Source organism: Nomascus leucogenys, chromosome 3, assembly GCF_006542625.1.
Source record: "Nomascus leucogenys isolate Asia chromosome 3, Asia_NLE_v1, whole genome shotgun sequence".
In the NCBI taxonomy this organism is placed as follows: domain Eukaryota; kingdom Metazoa; phylum Chordata; class Mammalia; order Primates; family Hylobatidae; genus Nomascus; species Nomascus leucogenys.
The window spans coordinates 115564217-115590789 of NC_044383.1; the positions used below are offsets into that span (position 1 = coordinate 115564217).

Consider the following 26573-nt stretch of genomic DNA (forward strand, 5'->3'; position numbering starts at 1 on the left):
GTGAACACACTGAATGCATTCCAGTGTGTCAAATGATATTTTAAATGTGAATAGAGGTGAATGTGCCTGAGAATACTTTTTGGGAGGTGGGGCTGTTTTGGGGTTCTGTTTTACTTTGCTGACAGTGCTGCATGATTCTGTGATTGACAAGCATATTTCTGGTGCTATCATATGGAAAAAGTTAGCATTTATTCTCCCTTAACATTTTATTGGCATCTTTGATGTGTTATAAAACAGGCATTTACTACTGAGTAGCTAAGCATTTCCCCCTCTTTGTTTCTTTAATTAACGTATTGATCTAAAACAAATCTATAGGATCAAGCTTATTGAAGTAGACAGCTTGTTCGTCTCTCAAGAGACCATTGCTGCACTCCACACGCTTTTTCAGTAAATAAAATATGGACAAAACTGCAACATGTGGAGGCTGAAGATTCCATTAAGGACTTTTGGCAACTGTACCTTAAAGATATTTCAAAAAATAATTGTGCTTTATTGCTTCTTCTGTGCCATAGCATATAATGAGGGTTTTTTAAAAGACCAAATACAGCTCTCTGATTTCCATTTAATGGAAGAAGTAATAAAGTTTAATTGTATACTTGAGCATGGGGCATCATTTCCAATACATCTGATCAATAATTCATCGATTGCCGTTGGCTCAAAGTAATATTTGAAAGAAAATGCAGCCAGTGGGAGCTTATCTAGCTGTAGCTTCATCATCTCTATTAATTATGCTTTTCCCGAATTTGGATCATTAGGCTACCAAAGTGACAGCAGATGGTGAGCAGACCGGACAGGATGCTGAGAGGACCAACACAAGAGCAAAGTCCCTGGGAGAATTCATTAAGGAGCTTGCCCAGGATGCAGAAGGTATTAGAAAGAATCACATTTTAATCATCATTTCTCCCAACAGAAAAATACAGAAAGGGATGACACAGGACTGGAATTTCTCTAGTTATAAGTGACATCTGTAAAATCAAAGGTTGAGTTTCAAAAAGTAGTGTGGTTAAGATATTCAAGGGTATTATCTGCTGAGAACCTGTGACCTACAGTGTTAAATTAGCAACAATAGTCAGTGAATTAGTGACAATGAGGGCAGAATAGCAGAAAATTCTTGAAACGTGGCTATTATAATTACATAAGGATAGGCAACTTTTGTTTTGTTATTGTTTTTATTTGAAAGTATTTAAAGTATTTTTCATTTTCAAGCAAGCTAATGTCATCATTCCACTTGATACATTAAAGCAGCACTTTAGTTTCCCAAAATGGCTTTTCAAATACTGGGGACTGGTTTTTTTGTTTGTTTGTGTGTTTGTTTGTTTTTTGAGACGGAGTCTCGCTCTGTCGCCCAGGCTGGAGTGCAGTAGCACAATCTCCACTCACTGCAAGCTCCGCCTCCCGGGTTCATGCCATTTTCCTGCCTCAGCCTCCCGAGTAGCTGGGACTACAGGCGCCCACCACCACGCTCGGCTAATTTTTGTATTTTTAGTAGAGACAGAGTTTCACCGTGTTAACCAGGATGGTCTCAATCTCCTGACCTCGTGATCTGCCCGCCTCGGCCTCCCAAAGTGCTGGGATTACAGGCGTGAGCCACCGCGCCCGGCCTGGGGACTGGTTTTTAATGAACATCTGTTGCTTGGGATTTGGATGTGCTACTTTATGAGAAGCTCTGGTGCATTTAGCTCACAATTCTCTAGGAGTTAGTTCTTGCCATCTACTAACATGAGTGAGAAAGTGGAAGCCATTTTTTGGCAAAAGCCCAAATTAAGAAACTCAAAGAATATAGATAATGCCCCTCTGCACTCGTCCCCCCAAAAAACCTAGTCCTTAAATATCTGTTAAAATATAATAAACATGCATGCATGTTTAGAAATTGGGAAAAATGCTTTTTGTTGTTTTTTGCTTGAAGCAGTAAAACATTTTTCTTGCTCTGCAATATTATGCATTTTAGATACTTTGCTTCATAATGTAGCCAAATACATAAGGATGTGAGATCAACTTCAAGGCAGATTCTGACTGATAATTCTTAGGCATCACCGGCCAAGAAGAGACAAACTCCCCAATATTCACCACTGCAAGAAGCAACAGGGTTTTAATTTGAGAGCTAATTTGAGGCAAAGGTGTGACGTTCTGAAACAGAAATTATTTCTGCCAGAAAAATCTCAGTTAATTCATTGTGGTTTATCCTCTTCTAGAAGAAGCTGTTGTACTTTCCCTAGTATTATTTTCCATTAATGCTACTTGAAGTGCCCCCCTCCAACCCAAAACAACAGCAACAACAAATTCCACTGCAGGTAAAGCATCTTCACTCTGAGCCGATCCCCAAAGGCCCTAGTCAATGCTCCAGGAACTTTCCTTTTCTTTCCATTGACATTTCAAACACCCAACACCCAGCAGCGCATCCTGGGGACTCATTTTCAATTTGTTTCAATCAAACACTGGTATGAGAATAAATGCTAGCATATGTTTTAATATATCCTATTATCAACACTGCTTACTTTATTCTCTGCATTGAACCTTCCATCTCCCACCAAAGAGAGATGCATATTCATGGTTACCTCTTTGGTCAATATGAATATTTGCTTCTTCTGTGTGCCTAGGGCCTCTAGGTACTATTTGTACAATTTGTGGACCAACAGGGGGCAGACTGGAGACGAGATGTATCCCAGGCTTGCTCACCACCCCAAATCCCAAGTCCATACACCAGAGAAAGGATTACCCATCACCAAAGGTGTCTCTCATTCCCTAAATTATGCATAGATCAGGTGGTCTGATTGTGTCTGTCCAGATAGGGCACCCTTTTCTAATTTATGTGAAGTGCCATGTGGGATAGCTATACTTTAGGGAAATAAGAACACTACTCACTTTTGCCTGCAGGCACTATTTGGTAGAATTAATTCAACTGTTAAAATTGAATGAAAGTTCAAATTTAAATTGTACCAGAGCATCACTAAATGTTCATTGAGATGTAATACAAAGCTTGGCAGTTTAACAGAGAAAAAAAGAGAAGGTGGGGGAAGGAAGGGAGGGGAGGCAAGGAAGGGAGGGGAGGGAAGGAAGGGAGAGGAGGGACGAAAAAGGAAAGAAGGAAGGAAGGGAGGGAGGGAAGGAAGGGAGAGGAGGGAGGAAAAAGGAAAGAAGGAAGGAAGGAAGGGAGGGAGGGAGTGGGGAGAGGGAAGGAAGGGAGGGGAGGGAGGAAAAAGGAAGGAGGGAGGGGAGGGAAGGGAGGGAGGAAAAAGGAAGGAAGGAAGGAAAGGAAGGGAGGGCAGGTAAGGGAGGGAGGGGGAAGGAAAGGAGGAAAGGGGGGAGGAAAGGAGGAAGAGAGGGATGAAGGGAGAAAGGAAGGAAGGAAGGGGAAGGAAGGAGGAAGGGAGGGAGGGAAGGAGGGAAGGAGGGAGGGAAGGAGGGAGGGTGGAAGGAAGGAAGAAAAAGAAGGAAGGAGGGAGGGAGGGAGGAAGGAAGGAAATGGAAGGAAAGAAGGAACAGAGGGAGGAAGGGGGAAGGGAGAGAGGAAAGAAGGAAGGGAAAGGAGGGAGGAAGGAAGAAAGGAAATGGAAAGAAGGAAGGAAAGAGGAAGGGAGGGGGGAAAGAAGGAAGGGAAAGGAGGGAGGGAGGAAGAAAAGAAGAAAAGGGAAGGAAGGAAGGTAGGAAGGAAGGAAGGGGAAATAAGAAAGGGAGGGAGGGAAGGAAGGACTCACCAAAGGCTTTAAAGTAGGTTATACTACATATCCACACCTCTTTTTTTCTCTCTCTAAACTATAATAATGAAGGATAACCATCAGTTCTGTTACATTTTTGTTAGTTGTAATAAATTGCTGTAGGAAAAGTAAATGCTTCAGGCTGACATTTATCTATTTCAGCTTTATGTTTGGATAGATGTACTATTCATCCTATCTTTCATTATGAGTCATGGCCTCTTTATAGATAATCAACTTCTATTCATCTAAGCCATTCTTATCTCACTATAATTTTATAATATATACCATGCTATGACTCCTGATTAGTTCATAAATAAACTTTTATTCCACACATTATTAGAATTAATGAGTGGACATAGGTAAACCCATTAGTGTTTATTTCCTGACATACAATAGGACTTAATCAATGATAGACACCTTTCCTTCCTGTTTCTCAGATCAGAGTATCACTTTCTATTCTTAATAAATTTACCCATCAGAGGATTTTTTTTCAGACTTAGTATGAAAACAGTTTTGCTTCTCCTGAGGAATTTTTACTTATATTTATAGATACTGTGCACCTCTTAAGAATCCTATTTGTATTCCCTGCTACGCGTAGGCTACTAAGATGCTTAGTAGTGGACTTAGGGTGCACTACATTGAATGTTATGGCATGGTTTTCTGTCTACTAATTCTTTCCCTAATTTACACAATTTTTTTTTTTACCTGTAGCACTGTTTCCTTTTATTTTAATTTTATCTGATATTAGGATTTTTTAAAATTACCTAAATCCTCCTTTGAATTAAGTTGGAAATAAATAAGTAAATTCCAAAGATATATCTTTTACAATCATTTTCAATACTGTGAGAAAGAAAATATATTGAAGTGATAGTGCATACTTTTGAATAAGAGATGAAAATCACATTCATCTTTAAGAATGCTCAGAGAAGTTCCAAATCCTATATATACATAGGATCTGGAACTATATATGTATATAAACATAAAAATGTATGTTTATGTATGTCTATAAAGAGTGAAACAAACTTCTATTAAAATGATGCTTCCTTTCCTTTTTTGGTGGGGGGGATTCCTAAGAAAATCATATTGCCTAGCATGTGATAGATGCCTATGAGAGAAATGGAAAATGACAGCATTTTTAAATTTAACTTTCAGTGAAAAAAAAATAGAAATAAAAATTAAATTACAGTTCACCATACAAAAAGAATGTTAAATGAGGGTAAGTAAAGCACAGTGAAATAATCTGGAAAATAACTATAAAACTTTAAAACACTAATAATAAATAAATGTTATCCAAATTAACCTGACAAGTTTTAATGGGCCATATGTAATTTATCTGTGTCCCAGTGAGGCCATATTTTTCTCCAAAACCCGTATCTAAAATTTATTTTTCATAATGAAGATAAAGTAGCACACATACCAAAAACCCATTTGAAAGATGCTATCATTTAATCCAAAAAGATACTGAAGGCCCGTGTCCATTTTGGGGAGCTTGTATTTTTTTTACATAACATGGGTTGCAACAAAAAGCTGGCCATGGAATAGCAGTTTATTCCATAAGCAGCCAATATATTTGCTAAAATGTTTGTTCTTTTGGTCCTAATCACATTGCAATCTTCTGGGACTATTTCAATAACAGTAATTGCAACGCTTGATAATATCCAACTGGAAAAAAAAAAAAACAAAAAACCTCATGACTGAGCTACAGTGATGTCCTATAGAAACTTTATGGGGTATGTGTTATATGTTTTGATGTTTTTCTTTTTTTTTCTCATGTTTTTATTTTCCTTTATACTTTAAGTTCTGGGATGCATGTGCAGAATGTTCAGGTTTGTTACATAGGTATACCTGTGCCATGGTGGTTTGCTGCACCTATCAACCCATCGAAAGAAGACATTTATGCAGCCAACATACATATGAAAAAGCTCATCATCACTGATCATTAGAGAAATGCAAGTCGAAACCACAATGAGATAACATATGACACTAGTCAGAATGGCAATTATTAAAAAGTTGGGAAACAATAGATGCTGGCGAGGCTGTGGAGAAATAGGAACACTTTTACACTGTTGGTGGGAATGCAAATTAGTTTAACCATTGTGGAAGACAGTGTGGTGATTCCTCAAGAATCCAGAACCAGAAATACCATTTGACTCAGCAACCCCATAGCTGGGTATATACCCAAAGGAATATAAATCATTCTACTATAAAGACACATACACATGTATGTTTATTGCAGCACTATTTATGCAAAGAGATGGAACCAACCCAAATGCCCATCAGTGATAGATTGGGTAAAGAAAATGTGGTACATATACACCATGGAATACTATGTAACCACAAAAAAGAATGATATCATGTCCTTCGCAGGGATATGGATGAAGCTGAAAGCTTCAGCATCCTCAGCAAACTAACCCAGGAATGGAAAACCAAACACCACATGTTCTCACTCAAAAGTGGGAGTTGAACAGTGAGAACACATGGACACAGGGAGGGGAACAACACACACTGGAGTCTATTGGGGGTTGTGGGGAGAGGAAAAGGAAAGCATTAGGACAAATAGTTAATGCATGAGGGGCTTAAAACCTAGACGATGGGCTGGGTGTGGTGACTCACTCCTGTAATCCCAGCACTTTGAGAGGCCGAGGCGGTCAGATCACCTGAGGTCAGGCATTCAAGACCAGCCTGGCCAACGTGGCAAAACCCCATCTCTACTAAAAATACAAAAATCAGCTGGGCACAGTGGCATGCGCTGTAATTCCAGCTACTCGGGAGGCTGAGACAGTAGAATCGCTTGAACCCAGGAGGTGAGGTCGCAGTGAGCAGAAATTGTGCCACTGCACTCCAGCCTGGGCGACAGAGCAAGACTCCATCTCAAAAAAAACAAAAAAACAAAAAAACAAAAAACTGGTTGACGGGTTGGTAGGTGCAGCAAACCACCATGGCATATGTATACCTATGTAACAAAGCTTGCTTTCTTAATACATGATCATTTTGCTAAAGCCATTTTTGTGCACCTTAATGATTTCTTCTACTTGTTTACAAATGGTTTTAATTTAAAGAAATTATGTATGCCATCCAAAAGATACAGCCATATTTGCCTTTTCCCTTTCTCTATCTGATGTCATTCTTTTTCCACCAGATTCTTCTCTGTAGAAGTTTAGCTTTGAGACTAGAGCACAAGAAAAATAGTGAGACTCTGTCTCTCATTTTTCCCTTCCTCTATACTGCCTAGGCCCAGAACCTAAATTAGATCAAATTTCAAAAGATATCTCTTATGAAAGCTGATTTATACACACACAAACACACGCACACATATTTATTTAACAAAGAAAAAGCATACAGCTTTAACAGGTTGGGAAGTGGCATTTATTAATATCATCTTCATTTTAAAAAGTGAGTACAAATTATATCAGTAGTTACTTACATGCTACAATTGGTTAAAGTCAACTATACAGATAGCATGCACTCAGACTAATGGATGAGATAGTACCATAGGTAGAGCCAAAGCTGCTACTGCTTTCTTGAAATCTAAGAAGCAGAAAGCTTCTTACATTTAATCATTGGTACTCTGGAAGCCTTCCCGCCTAGTTTGCTGGACCAGGGAACTTTCAAACTAATCAGCCTATGGTTAGTGTGGTTCTGTAACAAAATTGAGACACAGCCTAGGTGATGTATCTTACTGACAATAGTGGCGAAATCTTGGGAGGGTTCTTTGACATATGTTAAGGTATAACTGTTAGGCAGTGGATCAAGAAAGAGCCACCCTCACTAACTTCTAGGAATATAGCACCTGACAATAACTTCTACCACAGGGCTAGGAATGGCCATATTTGTTCTTTAAGACATGTGATTCAAATATTTCTGCTAATTAAACCATGGCTATCTTAGCCCATTTGGGTTGCTATAATGAAAATATCATAGATTTTATGCCTTATAAGCAACTGAAATGCATTTCTCATTTCTGAAGGCTGAGAGGTCCAAGATCAAGGTGCTGGCTGGTTTGGTGCCTGGTAAGGAGCTGCTTACTGGTTCAGAGATGGCTGTCTCCCTGTTATAGTTTCATATGGTAGAAAGGGCAAGGGAGTTATCTGGCATCCCTTTTATAAGAGCACTAATTTCATTCGTGTCCTTATGATGTAATCGCCTCTCAAAGGCTCTGTATTAATCTCTTCTCACACTGCTATAAAGAACTACCTGAGACTGGGTAACTTATGAAGAAAAGATGTATAATTGACCACAGTTCTGCAAGCTTAACAAGAAGCATGACTAGGAGGCCTCAGGAAATTTACAATCATGGCAGAAGGCAAAGGGGAAGCAAGGACCTTCTTCACATAGTGGCAGGAAAGAGAGAGAATGAAGGGGGAAGTGCCACACACCTTCGAACAACCAGATCTTGTGCGAATTCACTCACTGTCACAAGAACAGCAAGGGGGGAGGTTTGTTCCCATGATTCAGTCAACCCCCACCAGGCCCCTCCCTCAACATGTGGGTATTACCACTTGAGATGAGATTTGAGGTGGTGGGGGGGACACAGAGAAAAACCATATCAGGCTCTGCCTCCAAATACCATCACATTGGGAATTAGGTTTCAACATATGAATTTGAGGAGAACATAAACATTCAATCTACAGCATTGGCTCTCAGGGTTAAAGTATTGACTACAGGAACTTTTAAACCAAAGACATATATAATGAAAAAAGAATTATAAAGATGCATTGTGGAAAGGGTATATTAGACATTGAAACTCAATTCTTTCTGCTCTCCCAGTGTTTCTCAAGCTCTAGGGTACATCAGAAGCTCTGAGAAGGCTTGTTAAAGCCCAGATTACTGGTCCTCACCCCCAGAATTTCTGAGTCTGTAGGTTTGTGGCAGGGCCTGAGAATCTGCAATTCTAATGGGCTCCAAGGTGGTGATGCTGCTGCTGCTTATTGGGGACCACATTTTAGAACCGCTGTGCTGACCCACCTTCTCACATACCCGTCTGCCTGCTCTGCTTGTCCTGACTATGTACACCTGTTTCAGGAGCTCTGCCCAGTCCAAAACTCTCTCCAAGAATAGAAATTAATTTTCAGGAATCTCTATGTCATCAGGAGATCTTCAAATACACCCTCGAATGGTAGAAAATGCCTCTTGGCCAACCCAGACCCCTTATTCTAGGAGTTTTCAAAGGTGATATTATAGAAATAAGTATTCAGCTGACAAACATCTCTCTTAAACTCACCAAAAAAATGTCCTATAGAACGCACTCCAGGAAACTTTAGTCTAAAACTAATAATATAACTGTGTAAATGTTTCAATTCACCATTTTAAACTTTTATTTCACGTAGAATTCTTTTTTCAAATGAAATCCTGCCCAGAACATCAGCCTATAAAGCAGATTCTTGGCAGAATAGACATCATTTGTAGAAAACCTGAAGCACCTGGAGAATCCTACGATTCCAAGGGGCACAGTTTGAAACCCCATTTAATGCATAATAAACACAGACCCTTGTGAAGGATGCTATTGCTGGAAGGTGTCGTTGAAGCCTAATTTATAACCCTTCTCCTAGAAGGGTTATAAGCCTAGACCAGTGCTTCTTTCTTCACTCCTTTAAAAAATGAACACAGGAGAACTATGTGGAAATACAAGGGCAGGTTCATTTTCAGAGATCTCATCACTGAGTGTATTTCCACACTTAGTATTTTTAAACTGACTGATAGCCACTGCTATGACTATCTTATCAGCAATGCAGAGCTTGTGTTTCCAGCCTCCAAGTGTTATGCTACAGGTCACTGTTTTTTTTAAACTCTTACCTGAATATGCTTCGACCTACTTCTTTATTTGTAATTCTTTCTTTCTTTTGAGGTTAGAAACACCACGCTTTAATTGCTGTAACCCCCAAAAGGAATATAATATTGAGAAACATATTACATTTCCCTGTTTGTTACTGATTGTTGTCTTAACTGCCTCTGTGTTTCCCAGCAGGAACACTCACGGCAAAATACTCTTCATTTGGAGATGCTGGTGCCCAGCAGATGCTGAATACCATATTTTCATGTGGCATTTTTGTTTACTAATTTACAAAATTTGTTTTACCCCCTGCAGCTGTAAATGAAAAAGCTATAAAACTAAATGAAACCCTAGGAACTCGAGACGAGGTCTTTGAGAGAAATTTGGAAGGGCTTCAGAAAGAGATTGACCAGATGATTAAAGAACTGAGGAGGAAAAATCTAGAGACACAAAAGGAAATTGCTGAAGATGAGTTGGTGTGAGTAGATGAGTTATTATTTTTTCATTTGACAAACCGAGATTTCCAGATAATTTACAGTTTTCTAAATTTTTATCACACATATAAGTAAAAGATGCTTTGTTTTTCCAACCTGGAGATATTTGCTGTGTTATCTATCCTCTATCTATCTATCTATCTATCTATCTATCTACCATCTATTATTTATTCATTTACTTATTTAATTGTACTTTACCATTGTTCCAAAATGAATCAAAAGCATGTTCTTGCCTACATATAATCAAGTAAATGATCTTTTCTGGTGCTGCTCCTTCTATAATTAGGCAAATGAGTTTGTTTTGTTAATCACCTGCATTAGGGACTTTTGGACTATCAGTTGATTTTTGTTTTAATAAAAATACCTTTGGATAAACAAAGTTATGACTTTACCATTCATGTATTGGCCAACCTATACATTTTATCATCTTAAGAAATGCTGAAAAGAAAAGTCATCAAATAATAAACACCTAATACTTTCAAATAAGAGTTGTGAATATGAGGGTTGGGAAAAGTGATAGTGATTTTACTCATGCTAAAGAACTTTTATGATAACACACTCAATAAAATAGATATATCTCTACATTCATAGTCAGCTAACTTCAAAGTGGTAGTATTACTAATACTTAAATAATTTATACTAAACCAGCAATATCAGCACACCACAGAACTTGTTAAAAATACAGATTGTCAGACCCCATCCCAGACCTCCTGAATCAGAAACTTTGGGGATGGGACCCAGCAAACCATGTGTTAACAAGCCCTTCAGGGGATTATGAGGCATGTTAGTTTGAGAATTACTCTCTTTCAAGTATTTAGAGTTTCTTAATGACTCGGAAATTATCACTTTATAAAAACTAGATAAGTTAAATCCAAAAAACTTCCAGATCAGTCAGTTGGAAGAAAAAGAAACATAGATTAAAATTATGCTAGTCTACTAGTATGACAATGACCTAGAATTCTGTTCACAGTTTCTGAGCAAACATATCAATATTCATCATTACATTCAAAGTAATAGAGAAAAGGTCTCAATACAATGAAACAAGTGGATTGTTTGATTTTGGTATGTGAAGTGAATCTTAAAACTCATTTCATCAGTCAGATTCCTAGAATGACGTGAGACCCCTTCTGATTCAAAATGTTATTTTACTTACAAATTTAAAAGGTTTCTTAAAAATCTGTTTGGCTTTTATTTTAATTAATTATAAATGTTCTCAGGTACCAGTTTTCAACTTGATTTAGCACACAGTGAATCTATTTTACATGTTTTCTTATTTTCTCATTCTTTTCATGTTAGCATCTCTTTGTAACATGGTTTAATACCAATAAACCCTAAGGCAGTGACATGAGCTCATTGTCTATTATTGGGCTGGGGGTGGTTGCAGAGCTGCAGAAGCCCTTCTGAAAAAAGTGAAGAAGCTGTTTGGAGAGTCCCGGAGGGAAAATGAAGAAATGGAGAAGGATCTCCGGGAAAAACTGGCTGACTACAAAAACAAAGTTGATGATGCTTGGGACCTGTTGAGAGAAGCCACAGATAAAATCAGAGAAGCTAATCGCCTATTTGCAGTAAACCAGAAAAACATGACTGCATTGGAGGTGAGTCTTAGGGGCACTTTTATCTTAATCTCAGAAGGTTGGGGACTGCGGGGGCAGTGTTGAACATGGCTGGACTATTCAAGTTGATGCACATTTACAAAAGTCAAGAGTGACAACTCTGAAAGGGGGCTTCTAAGAAACAGAACAAGAAATGACTTTTGTTTTGTTTTGTTTTTAATGACCAGTTACCATCGCCCAAAGAATCAAATAAAATTTCAATAAATTAAACTTTTGAAGATATTTAAGAACACTGTGATACAGTGGAAGAAGTTCTTTACAGGGAGTCAGGCGACCTTGGTCTCAGTGACAACTGTGCCACTAACTAGATATACAAATTGGGCAAGTCAATTAACATCCGTAAACATCAGTTCCCCAAATCTACAATGAGTGCATTATCCTATAGCATATAGGGTATCTTCAAATATTCGTATCATATTATTTTGCAGCTTTCCCAAACTAATTCACAAACCTTGTTCAGAGATCTTGCTGCCAAAAATCATAGAAGTTCCCTACACTTTCAAATTCAATCTGAGCACATGACAAATAGCTCAATGAATTGAGACCAGAGCTTGGAAAAAGTTTGGTTCCCCTTTTTCTATGCACTGTGTTCTGTGCAAATGATCTTTTAAAAGGAACTAATATCAATAGATCAGGTCTGGGTTATTTTCTCCTCCTTTTCCACACAGATAACAGTTACTTCTCAACTCAAGAAATTATGGGCAGCCTCTATCTTTTTAAGAGTGCTGATGGAACTAGAACTAAAACAGATTCCTCCATTATTTTTTTTCTTCTTTTTTTTCCAATTCTTTCTTTTCCAATTCTTTCTTAATCTTAACATAGTAAATAATCACTTTTCCTAAGAGTAAATTCAACACATATAACAGCAGAACCCTGTATTTGATATTAATATTTAAACAACAACAACTTTCTCCCCAGAGACAAATTTACCTTTGCTGTTTTCGAAGTATCTGATTCCAACAGGTCAGAAAACAGCAGCAGACCTATACATCTTCTAACACATAATTTCACCTTCAACAGTAACTCAACACCCTCTGGCATACAGTATGTATGTAGAAATGTTTGTTGAATGACAGTAACAATTGAATACAATGAACCAGGATTTTTTTTTAATCTACTCATTTCTATTTTCCTTTGTATTAAGTAGTAAGAGGATGAATTACATTTTTTTAATATATTTTATTTCTGGGTCCCTCTTCTGGGACTTAGCCTTGTCATTCTGGTAGAATATTGAAGAGGCTTACTTTTTTTCTTTACTGATACACCTAACCAATTTGGAGTCTACTGACATGCTAGCAGTATTCCAGAAATACTGCTGTGAGGCAGGATGCTGGGCCACTGTCCTATCACAGGCTCCAGCATGATTCGCCCTGCTCGGTGACACACCAGCCGTGTGACTTACCCGAAGGTGCACCTCTCTATTTTATGGCAACAGTTTGAGAAATGAAAATTACCTGTGTGGAAAGCATAGTAAGTATTTGAGAAATATTTCAAGAAGAGTTATATGGCACAGTCAATAGTACCTTTAGCTATTCGTTTCTTTTAGTGATGTTTAAAACCAGAAGTCATCATTCTTGGTCACCCCTACAAATACCTGGGGCTTATGTATCGTCAGTATTGAAATTCTAAGTGGTCCTTTTAGGATTTTCCTTGTATGTGCCACGCTTAACTAAAGGCTTGTTAAAAAGTTACTGGATAAAATAGATAAACTAACTGAATCAATATGAATAAGGCATAGATTGTTTACGGTTGCTTAAACCAAATAAATAATTTGGTTGCTGCCAAAATGGCTGAAAATCACGTGGAGGGTTTGTTAAGCCAACAGGTTTCATGGGCTCCCACCTAGAGAGTCTGTGTAGGCTGCTCTGGGGTTTGGCCCCATGTCTACATTCTAACACTCTCCCTGGGCTAATCTGATGCCTATACAGGTTCGAGGAAAACTGACACATTACATCTATTTGATTGAATAATAAGCTGCATTTTAAATAAATAACTCCCTTATGACTGTGCCCACAATGAAGGTAATATAATTAGGACCCAACTCAAAAACTTTTCATTTATTTTAAGGTGGTGTGTAATTTTCTTTTTAAAAATTTTATCAAACCTCTAATTCATTCAGGAAATGTGCTAGACACCAAAATTGATTGTGTCAATGATGAGGCCCCTTAGAGCAGCAGCCTCAGTGTAACCTAGAAACTTGTCAAAAATTCTTGGACCCCATCCCCAAATGATCAACTCAGAAACTCTGAGAATTGGACCCAGAAATCTGTGATTTAAAAATCCCTCCAGTGATTCAGATGCAGCCTCAAGGTTGAGAACCACTGGTATAAACACTAAAACACCATCTCTGATTACTTCAAGTAACTTGTATTTAGTGGGAGGTACACATAAGCAAACCACTCCATACACTACCATAATTATCACAGGGGTAAGCAAAGGAGGGAGTCTAAGTCACCCCTGAGTTTAGGAAGAGCTTTGTAGAGGCCCTGACACTTGTGCTAGATCCTAAAGGGTAAGCACTGGGCCAACAGAAGAAGAAAGAGAAGAACATTCCAGAAACTGGGAAAAACATATACAAAGGCATGGAGGAAAGAAAATGATATTTTGGGAGAAAGTTCAGTGGTTTGATAGGCTTGGAAAGAAGACTGTGTGTGATCGACTGAAGGGATAGAAAGACAGAGAAGACAGGCAGAGTGCAGACCTTCAGTTATAAGAGAATCGCATTGTGAGACTAAGCTAAGGAATTGGTTTTTATCCTGAAAGCTAGAGGAAGCAATTGAAATATTGCAGTCATGGGTTAAAATAAAATGTTGTGGAATTTGAGTGGCTCACTTAAACTGAAGAAACGATTTTTTATTGGAAAATAGTGTGATACTAGGCTAGAAAAGTAGGCTGAGATAATGTTTATCTAAATGTCTGTCAGGTACCTACTACATCAAGGTACTGTTGGTAACCAGGGTATTTGAGGTTGAATAGAAATGATTCCTGGTCTCAAAGAACTTACAATCTCCTGAAAAATTCAGACATGTTAACCTTTCATTCTACACAATAGTATGATAATATTGACTGGGAGATTCAGCAAAAGTTTCACAAAAATGACAGCACCATAGCAGAAGTGGAGAAGAATTGGAAGAAAGAACTGCAGGAACCCCAGCCAGAGCTTTGGAAGTGTAAGGTGATCTTAGGAAGTGTTCAGTACAGCAGAAAAACTTTCAAAAGCTACATAAAAATCTGTAGCAGAGAAGGCTCTGGAATTTGGAGCCAGATCATAGAAGGCTTTGAATGCAGCCTACTAGGTGGTGATGGAGTTGGAAAGGCATTTCCAGCAATGGAGAGAGGGCTAAGGGAACTGGGGACCTCATGGGCAGAAAAGAGAAGACGAATAATTCAGTGAAGCAAAAGAATATGTATTGAACAGTCTGTCCCCAAATCTACCATTATAACCTTGCCAAAGAAGGCAGTACAGATCAAGTAAAGAGTAAGTTGCTACATAAAGAATACACAGGCCAGCCTGAGAAACATGGTGACACCCTATCTCTATAGAAAAACACAAAAATTAGTCGGGCATGGTGGTGCATGCCTGTGGTCCCAGCTACTTGGAGGCTGAGGTGGGAGGATTGCTTGAGCCCAGAAGTTTGAGCCTGCAGTAAGCTGTGATCATGCCACTGCACTCCAGCCTGGATGACAGTGAGACCCTGTCTCAAAAAAAAAAAAAAAAAAAAGAAAAGAAAAGAAAACAAGAATAGACAGGAAGACAGCTTTTGCAGGTTCCTAAAGAATCTACCACACCAACACACCAAAAAAAAAAAAAAAAAAAGAAAGAAAAAGAAAGTGTTCAATTTGCAAAGCTCTGGAATAAGTAAAGATCTAATTAATTACAAGTTAAAAGTAGAAATATAATCAACCTTCATATCCAAACAGAATAAATGAGCAATTATACTTATGCCATACTTTTTGTAGAATAATTCTCCCTATACACAGGCCTTCTTTCTGTTTTTTAAATACTCTAAGTTTCCTATCTTAGGTATTTTATATGCTACATCATTTTCTATCTGTGCCTCTCTGTTTTTATTGTACTCATCTAACCTTTCTTTAAGAATATATTATACATTAATTTACTCATTCATTTTATCTCTCCTCCAGACAAGCCATGAGGAACATGTGTTCTTCCTCACTTCATTCCCCAATCCTAGAACAGTATCTAGCAAAGGCAAAACAGATTTTTTTTAGTGAATAAATAAAGTGCCATAGAACAAACCCAAATACTCTATACTTTTATCAATATTTGTGAGCTCCAAATTTCCATCTTTTCTCGGTTCAAAGCTAGAACCCATCAGTATCTAATCGGAAAATAAGACACCTCTAAAATTTCTTTAACCTCATCCCAGCACTTTGGGAGGCCGAGGCAGGAGGATCACAAGGTCAGGAGATCAAGACCATCCTGGCTAACATGCTGAAACCCCGTCTCTACTGAAAATACAAAAAAAGAAAAAAAAATTAGCCAGGCGTGGTGGCAGGCACCTGTAGTCCCAGCTACTCAGGAGGCTGAGGCAGGAGAATGGTGTGAACCCGGGAGGCGTAGCTTGCAGTGAGCTGAGATTGCACCACTGCACTCCAGCCTGGGTGACAGAGAGAGACTCTGTCTCAGAAAAAAAAAAAAAAAAAAAAAAAAATTTCTTTAACCTCTTGATCATCATTTCTGATTGAGTATGATAAGAAGCACATTTTGATCTTTGCATGACAATTGACTCCCTAAAGTGACTCAATTAGAGCTTTTACAAAAGATTCTGACTACTTTATTGAAATCAAAATATATATAGCTCTTCAATTAACACAAGTGTGGAAATATTTTCCCTGTTTCCAGTGGCACAGCATCTTAAATTACCTTGATCCATTAATTCAAACAAGCCAAGTTGTAAAAGATTCTTGTGTTTCTGTACATGCTATACTTTAAGTCAGTTCATACAAAAGCTAAGGGCTAAAATTGGCAGTTGTGTAAAAGAATGTTAGAACCTTGGAAGATAAGATATGACTTGTAATCAGAGACATTGGGACTGTTCCTACATTTGTTGTCTGTGAAGAGTGGATGACATACCAAAACTTCCCCTGAATTAGTGATGGGAGTAGCTGAATGAGCCAAGTGTCAACAGCACAAGTCCCAGGAATGGACATCATTTTCTTTTTCCTTTCTTTTCTTTTTTTTTTTTTTTTTTTTTTTTTGAGACAGAGTTTCGGTCTTGTCAGCCAGGCTGGACTGCAGTGGTGCAATCTTGGCTCACTTTAACCTCCACCTCTCGGGTCAAGCAATTCTCCTGCCTCAGCCTCCCGAGTAGCTGGGATTACAGGCATGCACCACCACACCCAGCTAATTTTGTATTTTTAGTAGAGACGAGGTTTCACCATGTTGACCAAGCTAGTCTCAGACTCCTCACCTTAGGTGATCCACCTGCCTCAGTCTCCCAAAGTGCTGGGATAACAGGCATGAGCCATCGTGCCTGACCCATTTTTGTTTATTTATTAAAAAATATTTATTGAGGAAACTCATCTAGGTACTAGAGATAGTGATACATAAGACTGTCTATGGAATTTGTGTTACAGTGCAGGAGACAGTCACTAAACTAATAAACAAGTATAAGATACGACCATAAAGTCTGGATGCATGGGCTGATATACATATGTTGTTTATTGATATGTAATACATGGCATGTTGCATGATATTGCATAATACATTCAATGTGTTGTCCTTCATTAACAATGTATAGTTCAACAGGCTGTGCCTTTCTGCTAGTCCCTGTATATGTATCTGTGATGCATTGGTATTTCTGATTTTTATTACATGATTTTTGTTTTTAGCAACTCCCGGCAAAAGTAATCAAGACAAATCAATCTATATAAAAAAGAAAATAATATTACCTATGTTTCTATAGTTTTTGACCACTCTGTAGAATATAATTCAGATAAATGGGTTCTAAGAAGAACAAAATAAGGTAATTATAATAGTTAAAATTACAGTGCTACTGTGTGCTAGGCAGTGTTCTAAGCTAATTCTTCTCTAACTTTAAAATGTCTATCAATCACTTGGGGTTCTTGTTAAAATGCAGATTCTGAGTTAGTAGTTCCCAAGAATGGATTGAGATTATGCATTTCTAATGAGCTTCCAGGTGACGCTGATGCTGCTGGTGAATGGGCTGCACATCGAGTAGGGGGGGACTAAACATTTTATATGAAGGTAAATTACTTCCTTAAGGTTTCATAGCTTGGGAGTGAGCAGAGCTGTGCTCCCAAACCAGAAGTGCTGTCACTTGGATGTAGCTTTTAATCACTGTGCCCTGGTATATAGAGAATGATTGAGACAAGGATGGGTGCTATTTTAGATAGGTAATCAGAGGAGTGGCTATTACCAGAATGGAGGGAGGAAACAAGCCAAAGAGTAGGAAGAGCACATAGTGGGAAGATCTGCAAGTGCAAAGGCTTAGGGGCAGGAACTAGATGTATGTACCTGGCAACGTACTGAATTGGTTGGTGAAGGGAAGGAAAGAAGGGTATGAAATTAGCACTAGCCCAGTGCAAATTTTAAAACTGTGATTTCTATAATAGAAGAGATAGTATTTTCATAGTCAAGGACCTAGGATCTATCATTAAGTGGACAGGGGTTTAAATCTTATTCACACTGTACTATGTGACCTTAAGGGAATCATTTAATGTCTTAGTTCATCTGAGCTGCTATAGCAAGAGACCAAAAACTGAATGGCTTATATGCAATCAAAACTTATTTCTTATGGTTCTGGAGGCTGAGAAATCCAAGATCAAAGTATTGGCAGATTTGGTGTCTGATGAGGGACCACTTTCTGGTTCATAGACACCATTTTCACTGTGTCCTCACATGGTAAAAGGATGAACAAGCTCCTTCAGGGCTCTTTTATAAGGGCAGTAATCCCATTTATGAAGTCTCTGCTTTATGACCTGGTCACCTCCAAAGGCCCCACTTCCTAATCCTAACACCTTGAGGATTAGGATTTCAACATATGAATTTTCAGGGGACACAAACATTCAGACCACTGCCCTTTACTTGTTCAATTTCCCACTTATGTAAAAAGTGATCAACATAGGATCCAAAGATTGGAATAACAAAATGCTTACAAACTGTCTGGCACATATTGAGATCTATATGAATTAGCATTATTGTCTATAGAAAAAGACTATAAGTGGTTAAAGCTTAAAATTATAATTGATGCAGTTAAATCTGCAGGTAGAATGGTGATTTCAGGAATAGGAATGAATCAGAAGTATAAAGAATAAAATAAGTAAAAAATATGCCCCAAATGGAGAAATAGCAATATTTGTCTCTCGTTGATTTTACTTTTCTGGGCCAGGATTGAGTTTCATGTAGTTTCGAGACAAGCTATACGTTCCAAAGAAAAATTATAATCTATTCTCTCATGAAACAGTCCGTTAGGTTGATTCTTCCGTGTGATAGTTTCTCTATTTCTTAAAAAGTATTTTCCCTAAGTTTCCTTAAAAATCTCACTTCAAACTTCACAGAACTCCCATTGAATGCATCTGCTTATGTTTATGCTCACAAAGTACTCATTTGTATATAGATTCTAGAATTCAATATGTAGTACCAATGTAACTATTCAGCACTTACATTGTAGTTAGAAATGGATGCTCCATCTTTCTTTAAAAGTAGTTTTAATTCCTCAACTAGTATTGCATAACTTTTCTTCACTTGGATGACTTTCTCACAATGAGAAGGAGAAATAACCTGTACAAGCCTCTACATAGAAGAACTCTTCAAGGACTGGCTAAGTAGTTTATATTATTCTCATCTAGCCACATTGTCAACATGATGTACCTTTTTTGCCAAGCTTTTATTCAAACAGCTCAGGAAAGTCAGGAATACAAGGGGTAGGATTTTGCGAAAATGCAATTTTGATGTCTTGTTCATAATGGTCTACAGAAAAAGAAGGAGGCTGTTGAAAGTGGCAAACGACAAATTGAGAACACTTTAAAAGAGGGCAATGACATACTCGATGAAGCCAACCGTCTTGCAGATGAAATCAACTCCATCATAGACGTGAGTATTTGGTAAAACTCGAAAGAGAGATGATAATGAAAAAATGGGAGCTGATGATAAAGCTCAGTAATACAGGCAAATACTAGTATTTGTTTTCTTGTGGAGATAAAATTATTTTTGCATTATTCTGCTGTGACCATGCCTATCTATTGGTGACAACTGGAATGTCACTTTGTTCTCCCAATGGACATGAGTGTTTGTGTAAGGGTACTCACACATTCGCACAAATCTGTTTTTGTCCACAGTGATGAAGGACATTTCTTGTTCCTAGAGCAGCACTTACAATCTGCTTCAATATTGATATAACATTAGTTAAAAGAGAAATGTAAATTTATAAACAGGCTTTTAACATGTAATGTCTAATGCATTACACAGAGTGATATGTGGTCATAGAAATGCAAATGGCCTAAGAGATCCTAATGACATGTATACCTATGAAGTGGCATTGTTTAAATAGATAGGCTTTTCTTGGTGTAAGTTGGCTTCTTAAATTTCCTAGTCTATTCCATTAAATAATGACTTTAATTCTCTATTCTTTTTGCTATGTTAGTAAGTTTGAAGTTTCATTTTAAAACTAAACATGTGGGCCAGGCGCAGTGGCTCACGCCTGTAATCCCAGCACTTTGGGAGGCCGAGGCGGTCGGATTGCCTGAGCTCAGATGTTCAAAACCAGCTTGGGCAACATGGCAAAACCCCATTTCTACTAAATATTAAAAAAATTAGCCGGGTGTGGTGGTGGGCACCTGTAATCCCAGCTACTCAGGAGGCTGAGGCAGGAGAATTGCTTGGACCGGGGAGGCAGACGTTGCAGTGAGCCGAGATCACACCACTGCCTTCCAGCCTGAGCAACAGAGCCAGACTGTCTCAAAAAAAAAAAAAAAAAAAAAAAAAAAAAAAAAAAAACTAAACTAAACGTGTAGTTATGTCTCATAGAGAAATTAGTAAAAGGGAGGAGGCTTGAATTCACTTGCTTAAAATGCCCTCTTCTCTACATATCAGTATGTTGAAGACATCCAAACTAAATTGCCACCTATGTCTGAGGAGCTTAATGATAAAATAGATGACCTCTCCCAAGAAATAAAGGACAGGAAGCTTGCCGAGAAGGTGTCCCAGGCTGAGAGCCACGCAGCTCAGTTGAATGACTCATCTGCTGTCCTTGATGGGTATGTCATTTGTTGTTGGAAATGTTTGTGTATTTTGATGCTTGTCCAAAGGTTTTGACTAGCATAAATAGTAGAGAATCATTTTCAAATCCTGATTTCTGTTAACTGTGAACACACTAGCTGTATGGCCTTTCTGTGGATAGGCTTAATTAGGAGGGTCTGGTCAAAGCTTTGCTACAGCAGCATCAAAAGTCTGAGTTACAAGTAGATTCAAATATGGCTTAGTAGGAAGTGAACATAGCCCTAGGCTACACTTAGAAAAAATTATTTTCTGTTCTTCATTAGAAAGCACAGTGGTTGCCTTATTAGCATTTTAAATAACATATATAAAGACACATTCTGTTTCAAATTTCAATTTTATGTTTCTAATGGAATCATAACAATTTATTGTTAAAAGATGGCTTTTGAAAATTTGGTTCCATACATAGCCTTTCAGTCTTTTTTTTTTCCTCTTTTAAGCTCCAGGGAGATATTACATTTTCTCCTGTAAAATAGCAGCTTATTCTAGCTGGGATTATTACATAGGTCATAGGAGGGAGAGTAAAGAGGGAAGTATATATTTGACTTACAAGCAGCCTTCTGTGTATAACTGATACGCTTCTCCTACAATTTTGGGATTGTCGTAATTAATAGAGGTGCTATTAGCCCTGAGAATAATTTGCCCAAATAAATCTACATCACATGCAAGGCTTTGTTCTCATACTTAATACTTACTGTTATAAAGAAAAAATACTAATGTTTGAAGACCTTGGACAATATATGAACTATCATTTTATGTCAAACTTTTGCCACTTTATAATGAAGGGTGGGTGGTAGATGAAACACAAAGCTAGATATCATCAGATCCAGGCTCTAAGTCCTTACTTGGTGACATATTGGTCATTTGACTTGAAACAGACCATTTAACCTTCTGAAATTCACTTAGTCTCTTCCAGGAAGTGCACCTACCCCAGAAAGATTTTGTGAAATTAATTCCAGTAATGTAGTACAAGTGCTCTGACTCTCACAGCATGCTTCACAAATAAAGTGAAGAATTGTCTCATATCACACACCTGCTAGACCACATGGTTGCAGATACTTTTGGAGGATGCTACGGGTATTTAAGATGTGTTGGTAGGATTTCATAGCTGAATTATTTAGAAATACATGTTTAGGCCAGGCACGGTGGCTCACGCCTGTAATCCCAGCACTTTGGGAGGCCGAGGCGGGCAGATCACGAGGTCGGGAGATTGAGACCATCCTGGCTAACACGGTGAAACCCCGTCTCCACTAAAAATACAAAAAATTCTCTGGGCGTGGTGGCGGGCGCCTGTAGTCCCAGCTACTCAGGAGGCTGAGGCAGGTGAATGGCGTGAGCCCGGGAGGCGGAGCTTGCAGTGAGCGGAGATTGCGCCACTGCACTCCAGCCTGGGCGAGAGAGCGAGACTCCGTCTCAAAAAAAAAAAAAGAAAAAGAAAAAGAAATATATGTTTAGGTTGTAGAAAACTACAAGACAATATAATGAGTAGATACTGCACTATGATTTGGAATTGTCATAGGTATATTGGCCATGATCATTTGGAAGCCAGATTTCTTATAATTAGGACGTTCTTCATTTGAGTACCATTGAGTGCCCTGACATTCTTTTTTTGAATCATCCACCAGAATCCTTGATGAGGCTAAAAACATCTCCTTCAATGCCACTGCAGCCTTCAAAGCTTACAGCAATATTAAGGACTATATTGATGAAGCTGAGAAAGTTGCCAAAGAAGCCAAAGATCTCGCACATGAAGCTACAAAACTGGTAAGAAACAAATGGCACATGTGCTGGGAATGGAAGTCAACCTTTTTGAATTTTTCAAATGTAAGTCAGTCTGGAAAATCCCAGTAAATTGGTATATTTGTTTTGGGTTATTTTTGAAGACCTCTTTTAAAATTTACCTAAAATAAATTCTCAATATGCTATAATTATAGCAGAACTCTTTTCTCAGTCACCCACTACCACTGTTAGGGTCTTAAAATTATCACAGAAACCAAGCAAGTTTGTGCTACCAACTCACAAAATAAAACAGGCAAAGAGAACACTCTGGATAGGGAATTTTATCACCATTATCTCAAATGGCACTAGTTAAAAAGAAAAAAAAGTAACCATTGCATATAATCACATACGAGTTGGTTACATATGAAATTTGGCTATAAAATGCACTTTTTTATAAAACATACTGGATCATATGCTTCTAAACAATTTACACCATGTTTATGAATTAATGAATTTTTATGAATTTTTGAATTGAAAAGCTCTTAACCTTTGGCTACAGTCATTGTTCATAATACATTTGGAACAAGTATTTTAGAGTTTGGGCATTCCAAGTTCTGTCACATTATTTCAATGCCTTCAATGGTGACAAATCTTTATTCTTTAGATGTAAAACAACATTTTGTACATAAGTTGTGTGATAGTAAGTTGGTAGTACTATTTAAGGTTAAAAAAAATCTCATAGGAATCATCCTGAATATAATGTTCAGAACCATCATTTATTTATTTTGTTTCACATAGAACCTACCAAACACGTGAGAATTTTTGTGGGGGGAAACCTGATTGGACATTTGACTGTGAGTGAAATACACAGAAGCAATGGTGTTAAAGAAACCAATCAATATTTTCTTTGCTTCGGTGTTGGACAAAAATGCTTTCTAGGATTTCAGGGGTATTAGAGATACCACAGTCTTAGCAGGTTCATTTTCTGGTCATAATGAAACATCATATTCTATGAGCAATTAGTACTGTTTTTGGTTTCTCTTGAATGAACTCTACTAATGCCATATGTTCTGTTTACTTCTTATTCAAAATAGTGGCATGATCATTGCAGAAGCATTTCTATGTTCAGTTATCCTTTCAAAATGAATCTGCTTTTCTTTTTTTTTCTCCTTTAGTTTCTTTTTTTTAATTTTATTATTATTATACTTTAAGTTTTAGGGTACATGTGCACAACGTGCAGGTTTGTTACATATGTATACATGTGCCATGTTGTTGTGCTGCAGCCATTAACTCGTCATTTAGCATTAGGTATAACTCCTAATGCTATCCCTCCCCACTCCCCCTACCCCATAACAGTCCCCGCTGTGTGATGTTCCCCTTCCTGTGTCCATGTGTTCTCATTGTTCAATTCCCACCTATGAGTGAGAACATGCAGTGTTTGGTTTTTTGTCCTTGCGATAGTTTGCTGAGAATGATGGTTTCCAGTATGAATCTGCTTTTCAAATCTAAACTAAATTTTAATCCATCTTCTGATAGATAATTTTCTATTTTAAAGGCCCTAATTTCAAGTTCACCATTTTCATTTCACTGTTTTATTGTATGATTATTTTCAGCATCCAAAATGGTGCCTGGCAAGTAGTAGGCACTTAGGAATGAATGAGTGAATTTTTTCATTATAATTGACACCTTTTATGCCTATTCATAATCTTTTATACCAATAAAAATATGCTATAGTAATTGCTTCATCCTTATAAATTTCTTGTAACATTTTGTGTTAAGGAGGTGTTTAATTTTACCCTAATTTAATACCTTTAGGAAAAATCATTTTTTGCCAACATAAAGTGTGCACTTACTTCTTACCACCCATGCTTATGCATGGTAGGCTAACCAACCTCAAACAGAGAGTGATGGTGAGTTGCAACGCATTACACCATGTCTGCTGTTATCATTATTCCTTCTCTCTTTCCACAATCATTTAAAAATAATTAAATGTCTGAAAAATTACAAAATAAGTGCTATAGAGAATCACTGATTTATTAAATGACTATCAGATAAGAAAAAGAAGACAATCTGTCCCAGAAATTTTGTTGGAATGTTTTTCATGAAGAGAATAAATAAAATTTTAGTTTTAATAGATCAGTATAATATAGTTCTATTTTGCTGGAAAAGAAATATATTTGAAAAACATTGAGTAATTATCTAGATAGGACTAACATCCTGTAAATATAAGATCTGATATATAAGCTATACATCAACAGAGAAGAATGAGATTAAATGTATTATTAAGTATAGAAGAGTTCAAAGCATAACAATACAGAAGAGTCCTCTACTCCTTTGAATCTAGCCCTATAAAGAAGGAAGAATGTTTTCAATAACTTAAAAAGAAAAACAAAGCAACAAATTATACATTTGCAGGAGAAAAGAAAAAGGTCAAGTAATAAAGCAACCAATGACCACTATGAAGAAAGTGGAGGTCAGATAATTTGAGAAGAAAAAAAGCATTGAAAATACCATAAGAAAAGAAACAAAGAAATGATAGAAATAACCTCCAAGCATAATTAAGACAATGTCTTAAAATCAACTTTGATTTTTCAAAAATTTATTTGTCTTCCTATATATAAACGCACATAGACAATCAAGAATCACATTGAAAGGAAAATATGAGTGAGAAGGAAGTGGATCCTTCATAAGCAGGAGAAAGCTAATACGATTTGTTTGTAGTGCAGTATTATTTTGTAAAGAGTAATAGCTACTTGTCTTGCATAAATAATTTCTTTAAATATCAGAATGAAATATTATTTTAAGAACTTAGACATCATGAAATAACAAATGCTATTTCTCTATTGGTGTTGGGTGAGGAAAGTACTATAAAGCATTTGTTTTCCTACATATAATCGCCAAGAAAATATCTCATTTAGTACTTCTCTAGAGGATGCAAGGAAAACCAAAAGGAGATATGTCACTCATAAAATGGAATAAAAATGGAATATGGACATTGGTAATTTTTTCTCAGTTGCTTTGATCCTATAAGAGACTCTAAAATAACAGAGAAGTAGATGTTTTTAAAACATTTCCAGGTCATAGATAAACTCAAAATCTACATTATCTACCAGATCGGATTTTTAAAACTGATGAAAGTATTAATGTTCTCTAGAAGGACAGAACTAATAGGATAGATGTATATAAGAAGGGGAGTTTATTAAGGAATATTGACCCACACCATCACAAGATGAAGTCTGACAATAGGCCATCTGCAAGCTGAGGAGCAGGGAAGCCAGCCCGAGTCCCAAAACCTTAAAGGTAGGGAAGCTGACAGTGCAGCCTTCAGTCTGTGGCTGAAGGCCTGAGAGCCCCTGGCAAACCACTGATGTAAGTCCAGGAATCCAAAAGCTGAAGAACTTGGAGTGTGATGTTCGAGGGCAGGAAGTATCCAGCATGGGTGAAAGATGAAGCCTGGAAGAGTCAGAAGATCTGCTCTTTCCACTTTCTTCTGCCTGCTTTTATTCTAGCCACACTGGCAGCTGATTAGATGGTGCCCACCCACACTGGGGGTGGGTCTGCCTCTTCCAGACCAGTGACTCAAATTTTAATCTCCTTTGGCAACACCCTCACAGAGACACCCAGGAGCAGTACTTTGCATCCTTCAATCCAATCAAGCTGATACTCAGTATTAATCATCACAAGTCCACCCCTTGTCAACTTGAACCCATACACATCTCCTGAAATCATACATAATCTCCAAATAAAGATAATAATAATGCCATAATTATACCTAACATAATACAGCTATCCCTTGTACAATCGGAAGCACACTAATCCTTAACCTAAATGCTATTACTTAAAGTTAACAACACTTACATGCTGATATGAAGTCAATAAGTTTTATGTCACATGATAAAGGAAAAAGAAAGCAAATGAAGATATTTTCCTAGTACCAATGTATGCATGCACAAAACATATTCTTAACAGAATAAGGAGGAAATATTCATGACAATTACAGTCTTCATTTCTGCAACTGGCCAT

At 37.5% G+C, this 26573-nt stretch overlaps 1 protein-coding gene across 1 annotated transcript in view; it reads left to right on the plus strand.

Annotated features, from left to right (window-relative positions):
- Positions 1-26573, plus strand: part of LAMA2 (laminin subunit alpha 2) — a 630974-nt gene that overhangs the window by 489948 nt on the left and 114453 nt on the right. The window contains exons 35-40 of the mRNA XM_030809663.1: positions 756-867; positions 9781-9943; positions 11344-11554; positions 19533-19649; positions 20649-20812; positions 22457-22595. Of these exons, the coding sequence (XP_030665523.1) occupies positions 756-867; positions 9781-9943; positions 11344-11554; positions 19533-19649; positions 20649-20812; positions 22457-22595 (906 nt within the window). The remainder of the gene's footprint in view (positions 1-755; positions 868-9780; positions 9944-11343; positions 11555-19532; positions 19650-20648; positions 20813-22456; positions 22596-26573) is intronic.